General features: G+C 38.6%; 1 protein-coding gene across 5 annotated transcripts in view; it reads right to left on the reverse strand.

The window, feature by feature from the left end:
* LOC129723888 (LHFPL tetraspan subfamily member 3 protein) overlaps window positions 1-22,285 on the reverse strand; it is a 64,888-nt gene continuing 42,603 nt past the window's right edge. For all 5 annotated transcript variants that reach the window (XM_055678375.1, XM_055678372.1, XM_055678373.1 and 2 more), the window contains exons 5-7: window positions 1,128-1,268; window positions 944-1,045; window positions 1-870 (exon numbers count right to left, since the gene is read on the reverse strand). In XM_055678375.1, the coding sequence (XP_055534350.1) occupies window positions 668-870; window positions 944-1,045; window positions 1,128-1,268 (446 nt within the window). In that variant the 3' untranslated portion in view covers window positions 1-667. The remainder of the gene's footprint in view (window positions 871-943; window positions 1,046-1,127; window positions 1,269-22,285) is intronic.

The following is a 22,285-nucleotide window of genomic DNA, read 5'->3' on the forward strand; positions in this document are numbered from 1 at the left end:
CACTTAAATAAACTCTTCAAAAACGTCTGTCGTATTCTAAAATTTCGTATATTTTCCACTACAACGCCTAGAAGCTACTGTAAAATTGTAAATAACAAGTTACGCGATAGAAGAACTATAAAGTACTGTGCAGGTCCTCTCCTGATCTGCGCAGCAACGTGCGATCAGACGTGCGTGTGCCGTTAAAACTAACCTACTTACAATATCAGTATTAAAAAGTTTATTTTCACGAGGAAGAAAATAAATTAAAATGCAATAATTTGTTGCTAACATTGCAATAACCAACAACTGCTTGCGTGCAAGGTAATCGAGCCGCGGGTCAACTTGCAAGCAACTTGGTTCATGTCTTTGATGTAGGAATCGTTCGTACAGACGGTAAAATTTCATTTCGCAAGAGGAATCGTATCAGGGGGGACGATTAAAATGCTGTACGCAAATACGGCAGTCTAAATCTAAACCACCCAGTTGCATTGCTAATTACAATATCTTTGTTCGTTGCTCCATACGATCGTATGATAGGAAAGTTACGCCCTATCTTATCGCACACCGAGAATTAATTACCAGGGCTAAGATGAAGCATACTTTCCATACAAAACAGTCTATCTTCTATACATCGGCGATCGGCGAGTCTTTACATATCAGGGGAAAAAGAAGATCCGTTTCCGTTTTACAGCTGAAACTGATGCAGTGAGCTGTGATAGTCCGGCCGTGGGACCCCGTACCGGCTGGCTGCCCGACTGGACAGGGTGTCGTTGCCGGTCATCATGTGGTGATGGGGTGGCGCTACCAGTAGAACCGGCTGCAGGTTCAACGACTTACGCGAACCGGCAATGCTGACGGCATCCGTGACGTAGGCGTTATTGATTTCTCCTGCAATGAGAGTATACATCGTGAAACCGGGAGGATTTGAGTGATAAACTGGAAAGTTGTAGCGACCGCTTACCCTTGTACATGCTGCTCTGGTACTGTGGCTCCGGTTGCAGCCGAACGTGACGCGTTGCTAGGATAAACGACAGCGTCGCTAAGATAAATCCGTCGATGCAGGCTGTCAATGTTTTTTTTTAATGGAAAATGTGGGAAAGCGCATTAGAGTACTGGTAAAAGAAAGTTAACTGGATTTTGCTTACCAATAATCGCCAGTGGATAGGCCCATCTCAGACCACACAGACCAACTTCAAAACGATTCGACTCCGGACCGCAGATCTTTCTGAACTCATCCGAATTCCAACCGAAGGGAAAAGATACGCATGCGATCACCATGCAGAGAGCTGTTGAATGAGAGGGGATGAAAGGTTTGATAATTAGCTATAAAAATTTTAGTTAACAAAAACCATAAATCAGGGCATATTTAGTGTGAATTTCTATAATTTTTGAATGATTTTAGAATACATGTCATAGAACAAACAAACATAAATTACTTGAATGCAAATGCAAGCGTGTTATTGCTATCTGAGAATATTTCCTTTTTTCAACATTTGCACGGCGTGGCTTCAGTTATACGTGAGTTCGATTCTAACGCCGAGATGACGGTAAAAAATAATTTATCTGCACACATGATAGCAAGAAAAATTTACTACGAAGACCATACATAATCATACGAGTCAGTAGGAAGACATGACAAGATGATATTCGTATCGCTTGGGAATCGCTAAATCTCAGTAATTTGGCAGAACCGCTGATGAACGAAGACGATCCCCCCATCACATCCTGCCTATTCTACATAACAAAGCAGAGAATCTTGTAGCATCTTTTTCTCTCTGACGTATACGAACAACGTATAAATAAGTTGTAACCATTCTGACTCTCCTCCTGAAGATTAGCGGTATTACGGCAGAAACCGGTCGAGTTTAAAGGTAAAAATTTTAAAATGTTTTAATGTAGTAAGAACGATAAGTGCGGTGTTTGGCCCGCGTCGTGTCGTATGCGTGAAAAATCTCACTTCCCGGGAATTCCCGGGAGCCGGGAATAGAAAAAAAATGCTTAGCAAAAATGAGATTTCAAATAAAGTTTATTAACAAAAGGTATCTAAAAATCGTTTACAATTTCAAGATCAATTCGCATGCATAACAAATTAAAGAACCAAACTTATTTAAGTTTATATGAGAAACTCACCACTGCTTTTTGTTGCAAATTTTGCAAAAGAATTGGTTTCAGGGTTTTCATGTCGTCGAACGATCGCTTCAGATCCGCTGACAATTTTCCGTTAAACCCGAATAATGTAATTTCCTTCTGTCTTTGCTTAAGTCCGCAGGATCACCACTGGTGTTTGATTTTTAAATCATTTCTAAATCGCCGATTCCAGCTCTTGATACATTCTATGCCAATCCACAATGCAAATTATTTTCAAAAAATAAACTGCGTAGCAAATCTCGTTTTCATTGGCATAACAATATTTCAAACCCCTTTGAAATGAATATCATTGACTCTAAATAAATCAGTTTTAAAGCATTTGAATGCCAACATAATTAACCTCCAGAGGTGATTTTTTCTGTGAAATCGCGGCCACGACCCAAGTTACGCTGACCGAGTTTTATTAAATTATTTATTTCTGGTCGCATTGAATTACGGGTTTCAATTTTTTTTTATCAGTTTACAAGTTTTAAAAACTTTTATCAATGAACAAAGAAAACAAATCACTATTCGCTCAGTAGTAAACTAAGCCCGAGTTCCTTAGAAAATTTCGCGAGATTTATTATAGTTTCTCATACAATTATGCAATAAAATTTAATATACTATCAAAACACGAAACTTACGTCGTCAAAAAGTGTATAGCAGCTTTGAAGTAATCATAAGACGAAGCAAATATTTGCCGAATTTTTCGTTAACCAAATAATAATTTTATATTACACGGTAAGCGAATATTGACCGTCAATTCAAGCAAATATTTGCTTCGTATAATGCTTTGTGTTTTGATAGTATATTAAGTTTTATTGCACAAATTGTGGAAAAACATATTAACTCTTGCGAAATTCTTCGAAAAACTCGGGAATCCCGGAATCCCAGGAATCAATATTTCTATTCCCAGGATTCAGGAATCCCAGGAAAAGGTAATTCTCGGGATATCGTTCCCGAGATTGCAAACCCTAATTCCTATCTTCACATGAAATGTTTGACTCACCAAATAGTATCCAAACCATTACACAGGAGCAAACGAAACTTCAAATTCAAGTATCGGCATAAGAATCCCAGTCTGCATTCTGAGGACTCCTGAAACGTATTATCTCTCAACATTCGTTTATAAAAGAATGTGAATCTATATTTAGCCAATGAATTTTCTTCAGAATATCGCCACTTTTCAACTTGATGTGTTGAGTTATTTGTACAGGGTGTCAAGTCTAACGCCTTCTTTCTGTCAAATTCACAAAAAATGGAGCACTGCCTTATTCAAATTCGTAGAGCAAAAGTACACCATTAGATTTGAACCGATAGGAATAATATTTGAATTATCCTGAAATATATGATGGAGATTTGTTCCACTGCTCATACTTATAGGTAAACTTAGGTTTTCACAATGAGACACAACTTTTTTTTAAATCTGCTGTGGAAGAGACCTCTTTCTTAAGAAAATATGCGAAACATCTAATATAGATTTTAAACATCTAATATAGCAACAAAGATTGCAAGAATGGATTTTATAATTCTTTTAATAAGTATTACACGACCATTAATATATTTCGGCGAACATTCAGAAAATATATCGATCTACCGTAAGCCAGCATGTATTCACATTTTGTTTGCCGAAGTTTCTGAAAATCCTGCCGAAAACTTGCTGAACATTTCGCTGAATTTATCAGCTGTTGAGTTCTCGGCAATCAAATCTTAGTGTGCATTCACCACCTATATTCTAGCAAAAGCCGCTATGGAATTAGGTTCCACTGTTTGCCTTTCTGGACCACAGTGCGGTGGTGCAATGGAGGAGGATTACTTTCAATTCATAGAAATTATAGTGAATGAAACCAGTAATGTTCAATACAACTAGGTTGTATTGAGATTCATGAGATTTAAGTCGGTTTCTGGTTTCGGACGGACCGAAAATGAAAAACTTAAAGTGCGTTGTCTTATCTTCAATTTACATGCCTAACATTATCTCAGAAACGGTCTATCTTTCAATAAAGTGACATTCACCATGACTGCAGCACGGAAGTTAAGTGGTAATCTCGTAAAGTGAAGTGGTCTCATAATTCAACGCTGGCCCACTGAGAATTAGTTCGTATTTTATTAAAAACTCCAATAATAAAGAAAAAACTTTGCACGAGAACTACACGAAATTTACCCTCGCATATTTGCGGAACACTGAAAGCTACAAAGCCTTGTGGGTCGTGAAAGGGAGCTAAGATTTGTATCCGCAATATTCAAGCTAAGAGTGACTCTTTTTTCTCAAACATACTGCCCATATTTGCATATCAATCCCATATGGATTTTCAACGTTTTCGAGTTGAATATCAGATCCCATGTATTTTTTGCTTAACTATCAATTAGGAATACAAAAAAGTATGTTCTATACCAGAAAGTCAGAAAAAAATGTGAGGTCAAATTGCCCCATCTTAAAAATAATCGCATATCAGTCCCACCAAATGTTTTTTTTTCTGAGTATGGCAATTTTTTTTTCTTAAATCCAAGTAACACATATTTGGTTTTGCTTTTAAGCTTTTTACTGATTTTTTAACAGTAAAAATCAGATAATTTATGACTGCAAGGCTGTTTCAAATAAATTCCATACCAAAGTTAATTTTAAGTACACACTGAAACTGCAACTTTTCTGAAAGTTCGTTCCAGAAAGGTTTCTTCGCTTCGTCAATCAGAAGATTAATAGCCTTGAGCAATACTTCTTTTTGTAAGGTGTTAATTTCCTATGAATGATCTCCTCCGTTTAAATGATCATTCAAGTTGAAATTGTCAGAACTCATAGGAAATCTTTTTTGTTGCTTAGCTAAAAACAGGTTGTATGTGTTTCCATCGCTGTCGTCTTCCGTCATGTTACTGTTGTAATGAAATTGGACATTTCGCTTTCTCAATAACTAGGGTTACCATTTCGTCGGAGTTAAAAATCAGGACAATTTTTTTCCAGCAAAAATTTGTTCTAAGCTATTGTTATTTTTTGAGGTATCAATAAATAAAACACGTAATTTGAGATTTGCACTTCAAAATACTCCAAAAGCCTCATATTTATCGTATTTCTCGAACGATTCAATTTTGCAACTTTGATTAATTAGGCGTTAGTAGATACCTCAAAAAATGCAACACTAGTAAACTGTTTGAAATAAACATAATTGTCAAAAAACGTTTAACGATTTTAACGACTAATTTCTCTCATTAACAGCGAATTTCTTTATTCCACTGTGTGCGGGCAAAACTGCCGAGGAATAATGAAACGTCATCGCCATTTAAGACGCAAGTAAGAAAGAGATGCCAGATAATTGTTTACGAGCTTATCACGTGCGGTGGTGGGTTGAAGCTGACAAATTTTACAGTGCGCTTCGGGCAGCACGGCAAGTCAAAACTGGGTCAAAATCGAGCGAATAAAGAAGGGTTTTGACAGCAGTTAGTGCGCTTTCAGGTCAAAACGAGGTGAGCTGGTGGAATAAAGAAATTCGCTATAAGATTCAACCAAAGAAAAAAATCGTTCGAAATAAGTTCGTTTCTTCCTGGAGTCAAGATGAAAGTACTGAACAGTTTGCTTCCTTTTTGAATATCCGGTATAATTCAGAAAAATCAGGACAAATGCTAAAATATGAAAAATAAATCAGGACGCTCCAAATAGATCTCAAAATCAGGACATGTCCTGCTAAATCAGGACGGATGGTATCCCTATCAATAACACTTTTACAATCTCACAGAACGGAAGGTCAACTTCAGGTATATGATCGAACAGAAAGTGCACACAAAAAGGACTGAAGAATTACAATTGAATTTTCTGTGCTCTCGGGCAATATATATTTGTCGTGTACGTTTATGCCGCTTTGCCAGTGGTATAATGTGGCATAATTTATCCGATGTTTTGAATTTACGGTTATTTCAACAGTTTAACCCGTTTAATTCAATCTATTACGTTCGATGCAAAAACGTTTTGGGAAAAAATCGCAATTATTCACATTTGTGGAATTTGTCATATTACAATAGTGTAACGAAGGTATTGTAATCGACAAATGTTGGTTTGAAACACGAACAACAATCAATGTTATCAATCAATGCAATTCTTCCATTTACAATTGTACCATGTGTTGTCGACGGTTATTTTTGAAAATTGTTAAAATATAAAATACAGCTCGTGAGTTTTTTTTTTTCAACTCAAGAAAGTGCTTTGAGTTTTTAAAAATCATGGCACAGATGGATTTTTTAACGCAAACTTTCCGAATATTTTTATTAACTGAATCACATCTTTATTCGGAAATGAAATTTATAAACTAGTTTCATCCTCTTATTAGATTATTTTACATGTTTTGCCGATTGACTCTAGTCCATTCTGGAGAATATAGATTTTCTACTCATTGATGCGACATGCGACATTCCATTTAAATAAAAATAAGCAGAATAAGGTTAGGTGTTAATAATCTGATTATTTTCACAGTTAAAAGGAGTAGATTACTGAAAAACAATAAAGGAACAGTTCTACAATTATCTATGCCGGTATCTGAGTCAGCTGTTTTGAAGGATGCTAGGGGCAAGACACTGCGTAACCCAATAGTGAAAGTCTTTTACTAGTTGGGCTACGAATTTAGTGCAACGAGCAAAATTCGATTGTATTCATTGCTACTAAGTGTTTATCGTTGCATTTTCAGACACTCCTCTAGTTACATCAAAACTCTTTGAAGTCATATTATCGTCGTTGTGATGTTGGTGTATAGAAACATAGTAAAACGGTATGTCAAAAGTACAACTTGCTATATTGCAAAAAAAAATGCCAAAAACTAAAGTCGTTTATTAAAACAACCGATGACCAAAATTCATCGCATCTTATAATATACTATTTCGATGCATTCAAATTATAAATCCGGTAAAACTACATACCTTGCTACTGATATTCATTCATTTTTGAATCAATTCACAACTTGAAACACATGAATTTGCGATTTTTATTTGCTTAGTTAGTAAGAATCTATTAACAAGTAGAAAAAGTTATTTGCTGTCGTTTGGTGATGCTTCGTCTCCAACCGTACAAAACAAAAAAACGCTTCCCCGCTCGTGCCTACTTGTTGATCAAACCGTTTCACCATGTCCTATACGCTATGGTTGGGAAGTTAATGTGATAAATAAATGATAGATATTAATATATATATCAACCAATATCGTGTAATACTACCGAAATATTTTTCATAAAATAAAGTTGTCAAACCCCTAGAAATAATGTGTTTGCCTTCTTGCAGGTGCTTACCTGTAGTGTTTTCGCCGACAGATTTATACCAGTGTGTTTGATTGATTTCGATAAAAGTAGTATAAATTCTGTTTATTTTCCGTGTAAAAAGCATTCTTTCCACCCCTAGGGAGCGCTGCAAAATTCACTGAGCACTTAGCAGTTTTCGTACCACAGATGACCTTCCGTTCTGTGATGGTAGGCAGATTTTGCTTTTTCAACGACGACCTTAAAGTCGGGGTAAGTGATAGCCGGACGTCTCTGCCAATCTCCATGCAGCATAGAAGCTGTCTGCGGGCATGAACGTGTGCCCATATACTTGAGAATAATATGATTACTCCTACACGAAGCGGTTGAAAGTGAGACTGATATGCAATTATTTTACTACTCGATGGCCTTTATAATCGCATATCAGTGTCGCTGTTTTCTCAACTCGATGATTTTACCAGATGTGTCTGATATGCGATTATGGGCAGCATATCTTCCCCAGCTATACTTTCGCCTACTTTAATTTGTTTTGACATTTTTTGAACAGTGTTCAAAATGTCGACGAACGAAACAGACGTGCGCAAACGGATCTTATAAACGTTTGAGTTTCAAAAGGAAACCAAGAAGTGACGAAAATATTGGTCGTGCGGATATTTCTATGGACAGGGAGGTGGAGAAAATTTTATAGAGGAATCCGAACCTGTCTATCCAAACTGTGGTTCGAAAAGTATGAATGTCACCAGGATTCGTTCAGAAATCACAGAAGCGTTTCAGTTGGAAGTCATACAAAGTCAAGAATGTCCTCAACCGTAACAATAAGCAAAATTTGAAATTTGGTGCTTGAAAATATTATTGCGATTTTTTGACAAAATTTTCGGGTGTCGTAATGGACGATGAAACATACGTCGAGGATGACGTCAAATAACTTCCAGAATTGGCTTATTACACTGCAATGGCCAGAAATGATACCGAAGAGTATTCAGGACAAAAGAAATGGCCAAATTCCTAAAGAAATATCTTGTTTGGCAAGCAGTTTGTACCTGTGGCAGAAAAAGCTCATCGTTTTACCATCACAGGCACAATCGACAAGAAAATTTACCAGAAGGAGTGTCTACGAAAGCGATTGCTGCCTTTCTTGAAGAACGGTGATGTTAATCCTTCGTTATGATCTTTTTTTGCATCATTTCACTTTCTAAAGCCATGATGGGTGGTACAAAGCCAATAATTTCAATAATATACCAAAAACTGCCAAATTATCTTTTTTGTTACCCCTGTAAAATACCCTTGTTTCTACCGATGACATTCTTTTTTTTGCATTCGACTCACTACTTCTATAAATCACAGCAGTGGTTTTCACAATGAATTAATTTCTAAACTTTTAAAAGTTTTTTAATAACATTTGGAATGTTATTAGAAAAAAAAAGGTGGATGATTTTTGGACTAGTCCACACATGATATATCACTCTAATTGCGACACAGTAAGAGACGTATTTATTGCCCAACAAGGCTGAGAAATAGCAGAACAATACCTTCAAAGAAATGTCTGCTTTAGATTCTTATCGTAAACTCCTCCAATGCATTGGCTTGGTGGTATAAAAAACACTCGCACTGCGTTACAAGTGAATGGCTTTGGCACAACTACCACGTGCAATTTCAGCCACAATTAGCATAATAAACTATCTAGTAGCACACGTGAATTAGCATAAACACTGCCTACCTGTCGCAGCGCACATAAATCCACGAGGTGGGAAATGCTCGACCTGCTTGCAACTTTTGTTAGAATTAACACAGTGCTTTGAATCCAAGCGCAAAATTAAATGTGCTTTACATCAATTTTCGAACGCCACGTACAGAGGAAATGACTCATTGGTCACCATCATCGGTGAGAGAGCATTCCACCAACCGTGTTTTCATTGAACGAAAAAATATTTCGACCTTCAATTAATGTCACCTTCGCGGTCAGAGCATCCGAGAGGGGCGTTGAGAGAATAAGCGTTTGGTATTCCATCGACCCGAGTAATGTTAGATAAACCATCTTTGGAAGGCGAAGCAAAAACAATACCCGCCTTTGCTTAGGCTAGCGGATTTCAATAAGCTGACTTGAATGACCGTTTAATTGTGCAAAGAAAATAGTTGAAATGCCACTCAGGTTGAGTTTTACTGTCAGCCAGCCAACAGACCGTCGTCGTCGTAATCGTAGCTGTAATCGAGTGGCGCTTGGGATTGCTAGCAGTTGTATTATACGATCTAAAACCAATGTTCGGAAACATATAATAGTAAAAGTTTTGTGCTATTCAATTGCGTTTTGTTTTTCTGTTCGAGATTAAAATATTGGTTAGATAGAAAAGTAGAGATAGTTCACATAATCAACAACAATGAACAGTACTATTGTGTAAGTCGCTGGTGCACTTCGCTACTAATTAGTTGGATATCTATACACATAATCGAAAACTCGTTGGCGTTTTGATGGGAAACTGTAGCGTAAATTAGTTTTGCTATCTAAGCTTTTTGAGTAGCTTGTACCTAATCTAATCCAGTAGGATACCGTATTATTTGCCCAGTAGTCACCGACAGTCAAACGATCGACATAAACCTAATGAAGGAAACCATCAGCAGAAATCGTTTAGCTGCCTTCAGATAATTCGCAGACTGTAAAAAAAAACATTTCCCCGCTAATCGCAACAGGTATTAGAAGCACAGATCATGCAGTGAAAAATGTGTTTTCACTTTCCATAACCAGATGCTGTACACTTTCACTTATTCGAGCAGACAGATCTATTCCCTACATTTCCAAACTGGTTCCAGTGTGCAATGAGATCGTGATCTGTATCGCTTGTTTAGAAAACTAGGTGAAAACTCCTTTTCCCGAACGGCTCCGGCTCCGGGGAAAAACTGGTTTCAACCGTTCGGCTCGCACAAGTAGATTAAAGGTCATTCGCCTAAGTAGTAGCCGGCAGGAAAGATAAATGGATCAAACATAAAAAGAAAATCTAACCCAGATTGCAGCCAGTTATGCTTACGGATTGTCACTTGCGCTGCACATGACTCAGCCGTAAATGGCGGCTCGTATTTCAAACCACAGCGCTTAGACTAAGCTCTGTATCATGAAATGTTAAGATTGCCTTCCATAGAGCCAAGCCTAGGAGTACCACTGCAGGCACGATCTGTGCAAAATTATGGTGAACGCAACAGTCGAAGGTTTGAATCATAACTCACTTCACGATACGGATCTGAACGGTAAAGGCTTGGATAAAATGCAACTAAGCAAAACATTCGTTACCTTCGCAATTGAGAATGTTTACTGCTTTGAGCATCAATCAGTGAAAAAACTTCTGTGTTCTCAGGCTGACACTGACCCGTTTTCGTGTCCAATAGAAACGTAATGAAAGCTAAAACACGTCACTTGCTGATGATTTCTTTTTCGGTTAGCACATTGCGGATGGCCAGACCATCATTCGCTCCGACAAAACCCCACAACAGCTGGCCACCGTCCGACGTGCGATCCAAGCTGCTAAGTAACTTTCTTTCATTTTCTCCATCGGCCACTAACCGATCCGGTGTCTGTCAACATATGTTTCGTAGTCGTGTTCCACAGCAAAACCGGTTCTGAAGGTTGGCTTCGGTATGGCAAGGGGGAAATGTATAATTGCTGTGATGCTTCCGCGCATGATGATCGAGTATGTTCAGTTTACTTTTACTATCTGTGATACCATATAGAGATGTGCTGTCATAAATATAGAGATGTGCTGTCATAAATGTACGTCCAAGGCTGGACACGTCTAATATGACACCATTATTGTGGCTTTTGCGGATGCAGAGTATGGCCACCAGCAGATATCAAATCTGGTGTTTGACATTGAAGGACTTTATGTTTCACTGGCAGGAACTAGGCTCAAACTACTTCGAAGGTACTGAATGTTGAAGCTTCTATAGCGTTCAGCGATATTGGAATGTACTACATTTTAGCAGGTAATATGCCACGATCAACACGATAGAATACTTTAGTTAGTCAACATCAATCTACCAGGTTAAACAACATGCTGAGCAGTGGAAATGTAATTTTCTACATAAAGCATGAGATGATAATACCTTTCGTGCTGGTACACAGGAATGAAATTCTGCGGAGAGTATCGAGTTTTCAAGTCCCATGGTTGATATTTTTCAGCGCCTTGGTGTGTTACCAGGGACATATTTCACGATCATGCCAAGTTCATTTTCTCTTCCTTCATTTTTTAATTATTGGTAAAATAGTCATTCGTCAGTTTTCTGACAACTTTATACTCTGAGTTTTGCTATGTGAGCCGTATTTCCTTGAATTCTTATATACTGTACAGTGCGATGGATGAGGAAAATATCACCCTGACAGAAACCGGCTCCGGAAAGTCCGCTCTTGGATCAATTTTGGTGTTTAATTCTAATGACGCTTCAGAGCCGTTTCAGAGTCGAATTTTCATTTAAATACCATGGAGCGTAAAAAAATTGATCAATTTTCATAATATTTTCCAACCAACTAACTTCATGTACATTTTTCCCGAAATAGTATATATTTGAAACAAGTACTAATATGTGCTCTAAAAAAACCTCTATGGCTATTGGTGAAGTTTCTATCGTTTATTTATGAAATTAATTCTAGAATTGTATAAGGTACTATGAGATAAATCGGGGTGAAATTGATCACCTCTGAAATCCATACATTGGAAATGTGGAAAAAAGTCGAACTCTAACTGTGATGACGGGAACAGTAAAGCTACTCCATTCAGAAGTGTGCCGCGTCGAAAGAGGACATCATACGGCGCTTTGTAGATGCCGGACACGCCCGATCCGGCATCTACAACATTTTGGAACAGTTGGACAACAATCAGAGCATCGACAGAAAGTACGGTTCTAGAAGGCCGACGACCCTGAGCGACAAGAAGCTTTTAAGGATGCTGAAGAGAAAAACCGAGGGAAAAGTGGTTACATTGTTGCGTGTGCTTGGCCGTGAGGTCGGTACAACCGGCCATACAGTGAAAAAGTATCTGGCAAATATGGACATACATGTCAAGAAATTTTATAGTAAACTATACAATATACGATATTGAAGTCTTAAGAAAAGTTGTGTATCTTGATTATATCAAGAGAACTTTGTAGAATATGCGAATGAAACTCAAAAAACTCAATAAATAGATTTTAAGGGAGTGTTGAAAGAAATTAAGCTAGATCTTGTAGGTATTATAAAATAGACACCTATCACATAGGGGGACCTGCTAACAAAAATTGATTCAAAAACTGGCCCCTTTTACAACCTATGAAAGTGGTATACCTAGTATAACGGGGCATCGATCTGTCAATTTGCATTGTGACAAAAAACACTCACACGCAGCACTTGTTCCTGTTAGAGCATCTTCAGCGGTCTATTTTTGTAACAACCTTATACTAGATTTACCCAGCGAAACTTAAAAAGAACCAACTAATATAGACCAAATTTGCGTTCTCCGCACTGGTGTTGTATATTTTGTTGTTTCAAACCGCAGACACCCTGTGAATGATTCAATACCCCATGCTATTAGTTTCCCATGAGACTTGTTATAAAAAGCTCTCAATATTCAACAAACGGAAATTCGATAATTTTTACGTACATTAAGCGATTACTTTGGCAAGCCACTTTATATCCACAAGACTTGATGGTTTTGATGGTTAAAGCCAAACGTCAGTGACATTTTTCGAGATGGATTAGTATAATCAAAAAATTTCTGCTGCACATAGGGCTTCGAAGGTAAGCGAAACATATTTGATCGCGTAGATAATCGTCATCCGTTTTCGTTTCATCAATCTCGTCGAATATTGCTGTTCTTTAAACTTGGGTTCGTTTTTGAGAATATTGTAACAAGCCTGCATTTTAACGTTTTCAGTTCAGTGTCTTCGGGGAACACTTTTTTGGTCTCTTTAGACTGATCGTTCTTGGTAGTCCCACTACAATTGAGGCGGTTAACGAAGGCTAGATAGCCAACGTATTTGGCTACCTAGTGGCTGATGGTTGCAAACCAAATAGTTGAACCGAGGCGTGAGCTGTTCATCGTCTTCTTAGGAAAAACCACAAAAATGAATTGTGAATTGATGTGAAAAAACTTTGTTTTGTTTATCCCACAACACTCGCAAAACGCTAATATGGAAATAGCTTAAAATGTAATATTCAATTGAAATATGACATTTTACCCACCCGCAATTGGTGGTAGCGTGCAAAGGTTTTAGAAAGATTTATTTCAAATCAAATTTTGTTAAATCAAAAAGTGACAAAAATAGATCAAAACGTATACGAGTTTCAAAGTTTTTTAGAAATTATATTGTGCAGCTCGATTCGCACGATTTTTTCTATTTTCTAACCTAACATAACGCTCATCAGTGATCATTTATTTTTGTCTGGTGCTTCAGTGAATTTGAGTTTGTTCCAGAAAAAAAAGAATAAAACATCGATTTGCACCACCGCTGAAGATGCCCTTATACTTGTCTTTTGACGCTGAGCGTTCAAGAGCAGTGTTGCTCACAATATTTTTTTGAAAACTGGAAGAATATTGTTTGGGTTTTACAGTTTTAATTTCAACAAAAAGAAATGTTTCCAAACAGAAGTACATCTCTAATGTCGTTTTCGATTTTGTGGGTACAACTTTTCTGAACATAGTGTTCGCGAAACACTCTAGTAAAGCTGCTGTCAAATTTATCATATGTTTAGTTTTTAACGAAAAATGGAGTTTTTTGACAGTGCACGTTGGTGGTTGTTCCTAACAGCAGAAGATGAATAATCACTTTTAAAAGCGATGAATCAGCCGAACCAGAATCAAAGCAAACCATTGTTGACAATATTTGAATGGCAGTATTGGTGGTTTTCTTCTTTGTGCGGGTGTACTCAGGTGCGGGAAAAGTGAACAAAATGAGCTATACTAAAACTTAAAACAAATCGGTTCTTGTACAAAATGTGCAATAGTTTGTGTTCACGCAAAAAAAAATAAAACGATATACTTAAGTACTTAGCATTTTGTGGAATTCATCAATATAACCCAATAAGCCGGTGCACCTGCTGCAAAATCTTTGAGAGTTCCTAAGCTAATTTTACAGTAAGTCCACAGTGATGTACTGTTTTTGCCTTTTTATTAAAACTCAAGTAACCATTATCATTACGCATATGTAACCAATACAGAAGTGCATTATATATGTCTGGTGATCAGGCGGGATAATCTCTGATTTTGCAAGATTTGTTTCGACTTAGACGTAAGTATGTTATTTCTTAACTCCATATTTTTGGACATTTATACAGTAGTTCTATAAGCTATGAAGCACCCAATTAGAATACATTAATTCAGCTTAACCTCTTAAACGATTACAAGTAGTTTATAATCCGTATACAGTAAACGTCATCTGCTACAAAAGACAGTCATCATTATTGATTTTGAACTATCGGTTGAGTATGAGTTATTCTGTGAATCTGGCGGCACTGCTCGCAAGTTGAATAATATTTCAGTAGTGCTTGAAGGCATCAATCATCTGAGGGGTGCAAAAATTGATTTTTTTCCAGCTTTTCAATAAAATAATTTTGCTGAAAAATATTTCCATGAATTGATTGATTAATCATCAAAATACTGCAGAAGATAGAATACTGATTTTAGATTTTTGTACCGCTTGTGGTATGATGTTGAAATAAAATAAAAGGTTATGTTTTTGGAAACTCTAGTACCATCGAAAACTATATATGTTTGTAAATTGAGATTTTATTTGAAAACCAAAATTCTAATTCTCCAATAAATTTATTTTGATAAGTAAATTTAGTGAGCACAAATATTGTTAGGAGATTAAAATCTAAGATGTATTTGATGCATGAATATGTTCACGCTTTTGGTGTTGTTTCTGCGGCTGACGCGTGAAATTCATTAAGTTTGAAAAGGTCTACAACCGTGTTATGTGTGAACATCGCTGGCTCAAAGTATTCTTTACCTTATTCAGTGTGGTTTACTGTTTTTCTACAACATGCTAACCCAAAAATGGGTGTTTCGACAGGTTTTTGTTTCATTTTTCAAAAAGATGTAAATGTTCCTTCCAATTAGTCATGGTTATTCCGAAAATGCAACTCCAAGTTGCTATAAATACTTACATACTATCATTTCGTATATAAGTACATACTATACCGCACTCGTAATAAAACTAAAAGATTTTGGTTTTTTATTCAACAAGAGCAGTCAGGTCTGGTGACTGTTTTGTATGAACAGTATAAAAAAGTGTATGAACAGTATATACTAGCCTTATCATCAATTGCTGGACTTTGGATTCTTCCTAAAATTTTCACTAAATGTTGTAAAAACTCAGAAAAGTAAAAATGCTATTGCATCGTTGTATAGCCCCTCGGTAATATTAATGCTGGTATAAAAAATTTGACATTTCGGTGCCCCACTATACCACAGAGAAAAATTCAGCTGGACCCAATTTTTTTCATTCAGTTCCCCCTATGTGCACCTAGTGTCTTCGGAAAAAGTTCATAAAATTTATATTTCTGCAACTTTGCCGAAGACACAAACTTGATATCTTGAAACTAGGAGTTGTTGCTTTCAATATAACTGTATACCCCCTTAATAATAGTTTGAACAATTATCTCAACATTCTAAAGAGCATATTAAAAAATTCTTCGAAGACACCTTTATTATGAAACGTCGAAAAAGATTTTTGTCCTCTTTTTTCAGTTTGGTCCCACTGTGCGGGTATTTGCTAATTTGCGTATTGTTGTAAAACGTTGGAGTATAAACTCTATAATTTCTGTCTTGCGGCGGTAGAAATTTTTCTTCTTTCGATATTTTTAATATATGTAATACTTCTGAGAAATCTGATAAGAGTAGTTTCTGATCAAACATAATAGATGCATGTTTGGTGGAAATTTTGAAAAAGCATTTCTAATCAGATTAGCTGATTTTACACATCACAATGATTTTTGCGATAGGCGTGCGTTAATCGTTTTCAATGAAATGTATGTTGAAAGGGCCGTTGATAAATACACTACTTTACTGTCGTACATAAATAAATATTCTTTAAGTTTCTTTGTTTTGATATTTATTGTTTTGCAATATTAAGTGTGCATATTTTGACGTAGAGCTACGTTTTTCTTTAGCCTACCACATAGGGATGTAAATAGGAAAACTATTAACGAAAAGAGGACGAAAAATGTCCCTTTTTAAATGCTTATAAATCGGTTTGTTTTCAACCGATTTCCTTGATTCTTGCAGCAATTGATTGGAAAATCATACACGCATCCACCCAAATGTAGAAAAGTGTTGATTAATTATGCGAACTATTGTACTATTGAAAATTGTCAAGCCTTGTTGAAACGAAAATAACGTCCTCTGATTGGTCGCTTGCTGCCTTTCCCTAGAAAGGTTGACAGAATAGTATAACTAGATAGCCGCATCCTAGCGAATTGCGGGAGTAGCAGCAGCCACTCACGCCAGTAAACAAATCACATCGAGTATCTAAGCAGCAGCGAGGTAGCACCAAACGTCTCGATATGCCAGTTAAGGGCTTCGGTATTCTTCCCGCAATAAAGTTTTGCTATATCTTAGCAACAACACATTTTGTGCTGAATCCAATATTTTATATTACAGAATGTATTCATTTGTACGTGGCTAACCAGTGATGTTCTATTTGAGCAGTTTTGGTCTGAGGTGTCTGCGTAAACATAGAGATGCCGAGTCTTCGTTTTAGTGTCTCCAGCCGGGTGTATCATTCTCTTTCAGTTTGTGACAGAAATTGTATTCTAGCAAATAGATAAAAGAAATCTAATTTTAATGCCAGCATTTTTTATAAACCCGTAAAGCTGTGTCATGTACTGGAGATCACCGCTTCCCAGAATGTCTCTAACGGGTACGTTCGGTTGTTTTCCTCGGGCCCGAAGGGAACCAATAAGCTCAGACCTAACACCACAGAATTCGGTACACGACCAAACAACATGCTCGATGTCATGGTAGCCATCGCCACAAACACAGTGATTACTGTCTACAAGCCCTATACGAAAGAGATGCGTGTTTAACGTATAGTGATTGGACATAAGTCCGGACATCACGCGAATGAAGTCCCGACCTACATCCAACCCCTTGAACCATGCCTTCGTCGATACCTTAGGAAAAATGGAATGTAGCCACCGTCCCAGTTCATCTGAGTTCCATGATAATTGCCAACTGCTGAGTGTTTTCTGACGCAAAATGCTATAAAATTCGTCATAAGCAATTGGTCTTACATAAATATCACCATCAATAGCACCCACCTTAGCTAAAGCGTCAGCCTTTTCATTGCCCGAAATGGAACAATGAGAAGGGACCCACGCTAAGGTAACCCGGTAATTTTTATCTGTTGAAACACTTAAAAACCGCCGTATTTTCCCCAGGAAATACGGGGTGTGCTTCACAGTCTTCATCGATCGCAGAGCCTCAATGGCACTGAGACTGTCTGTGAAGATGAAGTAGTGGTCTATGGGCAGGGTTTCGATGATCCCAAGAGAGTACTGAATGGCAGCAAGTTCTGCGACGTACACGGAAGCAGGAGCATCGAGTTTGTAGGATACCAGAAATGTCTTGTTTCATGGTGGTGTCGAAGAAAATAGCATTATTAGAAGTATCTAAAAGTGCGACATTGGAGGAATCGTATGAAGAAGGATTAATATCTTGAGCCATATAGTCAAAATATGAAGTCATAAATCTGGATTGAGATTGAAGGTCGACCAACCTCTCGAAATTTTCAATTACTAATGGGTTCATAACTGTGCATCGAATTAGCAACCGGTAAGAGAGATTCCAAAAACGATGTTTCAACGGAAGAATACCCGCTAGCACTTCAAGACTCATCGTATGGGTCGACTGCATGCAACCTAAGGCAATACGCAAACAACGATATTGTATTCGTTCCAGTTTGATCAAATGTGTGTTTGCTGCGGAGCGGAAGCAGAAACACCCGTACTCAATTACAGACAATATCGTTGTTTGGTAAAGCCTTAGAAGGTCTCCTGGGTGAGCTCCCCACCAGGTTCCGGTAATCGTACGAAGAAAATTAATCCTCTGTTGGCATATTCGTGTCAGATACCTAATATGGCAAGCCCAGGTGCATTTAGAGTCGAACCAGACCCCGAGATATTTAGCGACTGAAACCTGAGTGATTGTTTTACCCGTTAGTAGGAGCTGCAGCTGAGCTGGGTTATGCTTCCTAGAAAAAACGACCATCTCAGTTTTCTCCGGAGAGAATTCGATACCCAGCTTAAGAGCCCATTCAGACAAATTGTCTAAGGTATCTTGCAATGGTCCTTGCAGATCGTTAGCCTCGCTTCCAGTAATGGATACAACGCTATCGTCTGCAAGTTGCCGTAGCGTGCATGAATTTGCAAGACATTTATCGATGTCATTGACGTAAAAATTATATAAGAGAGGGCTTAAACATGAGCCCTGGGGAAGACCCATGTAACTAATTCGGGAAGTTGTTGAATCACCATGTGAGAAATACATATGCTTTTCTGACAACAAATTGAGCAAAAAATTATTCAAATTTGGTGAAAGTCCCTGCGAATGAAGTTTCTCGGTTAAAACTTCAACAGAGACAGAGTCTAAAGCCCCCTTAATGTCCAAGAATGCAGAAGCCATTTGCTCTTTTCGAGCAAAGGCGAGTTGAATTTCAGTAGAAAGCAACGCTAGGCAATCGTTCGTCCCTTTGCCCCGGCGAAAGCCAAATTGAGTATCTGAAAGTAAACCATTTGTTTCGACCCATTTGTCTAACCGTATGAGGATCATTTTCTCCATTAATTTCCGGAGGCAAGAGAGCATAGCAATCGGCCTATAAGAATTGTGATCAGAGGCGGGTTTTCCGGGTTTTTGAATAGCAATGACTTTTACCTCCCTCCAGTCGTGCGGAACAATGTTTAGCTCAAGGAACTTGTTGAACAAGTTCAACAAGCGTCTTTTTGCAGAGTCGGGTAGATTCTTCAACAAGTTGAATTTAATTCTATCCAATCCTGGAGCTTTATGGTTGCACGAGAGGAGAGCTATTGAAAATTCCAACATCGAAAATGGAGGCTCTTTCGTAGCTACTAAAAACGCGTCGCGAAAGGTCTTCTGTTCGGGGACAGAGTCCGGACAGACCTTTTTGGCGAAATCGAGTATCCAGCGATCTGAATACTTCTCGGACTCATTCGAAACGTTACGATTCCGCATGCGCCTGGCGGTATCCCAAAAAGTGCACATCGCTGTTTCCCTCGACAACGCGTTCACAAACCGCCGCCAGTATCCGCGTTTTTTTGCTTTTATCAAGCTCTTCATTTGTCTATCCAGTTCATCGTACTTTCGGAGCAAATCGATAGTGCCTTGTTCTCGGAAGGCCAAATACACCGAGGACCTCCGCGCGTACAGGTCTGAGCACTCTTTGTCCCACCACTTGGAGGGAGGGCGCCGTCTAATCGTTACCCCGGGTATCGGTTTCGTCTGAGCTTGAGTCGCGGCGTCGATGATCAAGCCAGAAAGGAACGCGTATTCTTCCTCCGGAGGAAGTTCCACGTGGGACTCGCTTCTTTGCGATATTATGGTCTCATAGGACTTCCAATCAATGTTACGTGTGAGGTCATACGCAATATTGATTGGATCCGTTGGAGTTGACCCATTATCAATTGAGATAACGATTGGTAGGTGATCACTACCGTGGGGATCATTGATTACTTTCCACTGGCAATCTAACGCTAGTGATGTCGAGCAAAGGGATAGGTCAAGCACGCTTTCACGTGCTGGAGGATTAGGTACACGTGTCGCTTCCCCAGTATTCAAAAGTGTCATATTGAAGTCGTCGATTAAGTTACAGATTAGAGAAGATCGGTTGTCGTCGTACAGCGACCCCCATAGCGAACAGTGAGAATTAAAATCTCCCAATATCAAAAAAGGCGCGGGAAGCAACTCTGCTATATCAGTGAGATGCCTCTGTTCAATCCGCGCGGATGGAGGGATATATAACGAAACAAGGCATAGGTCTTTTCCATTCATATTCGTTTGAATGGCAACGACTTCAATATTCGAGATCGAGGAGAGGTCGATTCGGAAGAAGGAATAGCACTTTTTAATCCCTAAAAGTACCCCTCCACCGTGTGAGTCTCGATTTCGACGAATAATGTTAAAATCGTGGAAATTGAGTTGATCGTTTGAATTGAGAAAGGTTTCACAGAGCGCAAATGCGTCACAATTGTATGTATTTATCAAATGAGAAAATAGATCGAATTTGGGGATGATACTTTTGCAATTCCACTGTAATACAGTGATAAAATTCCTAACCTCTTTCGCCGTATTAGTCATCGAAAGATATGATAGCTGAAATGAGGGGCCAAGTTGCTGCTAGTTGCTCCAAAAAGGTTTTCACTGTAGGAAGAAGGGCAAGAAGAATATTTTGTAGGGGATCTGGTATGTTGAATGTTTTAAATATCCAGTCCACAATATCAGAAAATTTTATGAACCCTGTTTCTTTTTTATCTTCTGATCGAGAAATGGGTGCACGAGGGGTTTCTGGTGCCCCAGGAAGCGGTGGGTACTCCTGGTTTGATTTAAAATTAAAACCGGGAGGTACTTGCTTCGGTTTTTCTTCACCGCTTCCTTTTTGTGTTGGCTTATTGGTCATTCCGCTAGGGGTTATCTTGCGACCTTTGCGAGAAAGATTAGGAGAGTTGATCATTCTCCTTCTCCTAGATCCTTCTGGCATGGCATAAGAACACCCTTCGACGGGATCGTCAGATGTACCCTTATCGGGTGGCAAAAAGGAAAAGGTGTTTCCTGTCGAGGGTGGCTCAGCACTCTTCAGCATTTCGGTGAAAGAGCGCTTTGATCGTTCCTTGAGGGAACGCTTAATTTTTTCCTCGCGCTGTTTGTACGCGGGACACGCCGAAAGGTCATGCCGAGTTCCCTCGCAGTAAAGACACTTTTCAGTATCCTCACTGCAAGCGGTCTCAGCATGATTGCCTCCGCACTTGCTGCAGCGTGCCTTGTTGCAGCAGTAGGTGGCTGTATGACCTAACTGCTTGCAGTTTTGGCAATGCATGACCCGCGGTACGAACAGGCGTACAGGCAGACGAACCCTGTCCAAAGAGATGTAGTTCGATAGTGCGGATCCGGCGAATGTTACACGGAAGGAATCCGAAGGGAAGAATTTCTTCTTCTCTTCTTCGATGGATACTGAATGCAATTGCTTGACATCCAGTATCTTTACATCTTGAATCAGGGGGTTCTTGAAGCAGTCAACCCCGTGACGCAAAATGTCATCGACCGTGAGGCTTCCTTCGGTAACCACACCGTCGATCTCCACGTCCTTGGCAGGGATGTACACGCGGTACTCTCTCGTGAAGAGCTCGTAGCTAGCAATTGCGTTTGCTTGCTTCAAACTACTCACAACAACTCGCAGTTTGTTCGGTCTAACCTTTGTAATTTCGGTTACGTCCGAGAATTGTTTTGCCAGGTCCTTGCCGATTTGAATAATATTTGGAGGCTTCTTTATGGGCCTGAAGTAAACTACGAACGGACCTTTCGAAGCAGCGGTGCGGGAGAATTATTCTTGCTGATATATCAGCTGCGTATCAGATCACTGGCGGGGTAGCCTGCCCCTACCAGTGTGCAGAAGATGTTTCTGCCGATAAACTGCAGTCTATTGTTATCGCGCAGCACAAGGACTAATCGACAAAAAAAAAACACCCGTACGATAACTCGTGTATTGTTATTTTGCGAACTCAAACGGAGATGAACAATTTGCGTCTAATCGAGACGAAAGCAAAACAACGAAATCCAAGGTCTGATTCTGATTCTGATAAATTTAAAATATGTAGTATGGCCTCAAAAATTTGATTACATTAACTTATTGCTGACAAATCGCGAACTTTCCGTGACACTTATAAATTATGAAGCTGTGTCAAATAAATTTATTAATTGA

Source organism: Wyeomyia smithii, chromosome 2 (assembly GCF_029784165.1).
Source record: "Wyeomyia smithii strain HCP4-BCI-WySm-NY-G18 chromosome 2, ASM2978416v1, whole genome shotgun sequence".
Classification (NCBI taxonomy): domain Eukaryota; kingdom Metazoa; phylum Arthropoda; class Insecta; order Diptera; family Culicidae; genus Wyeomyia; species Wyeomyia smithii.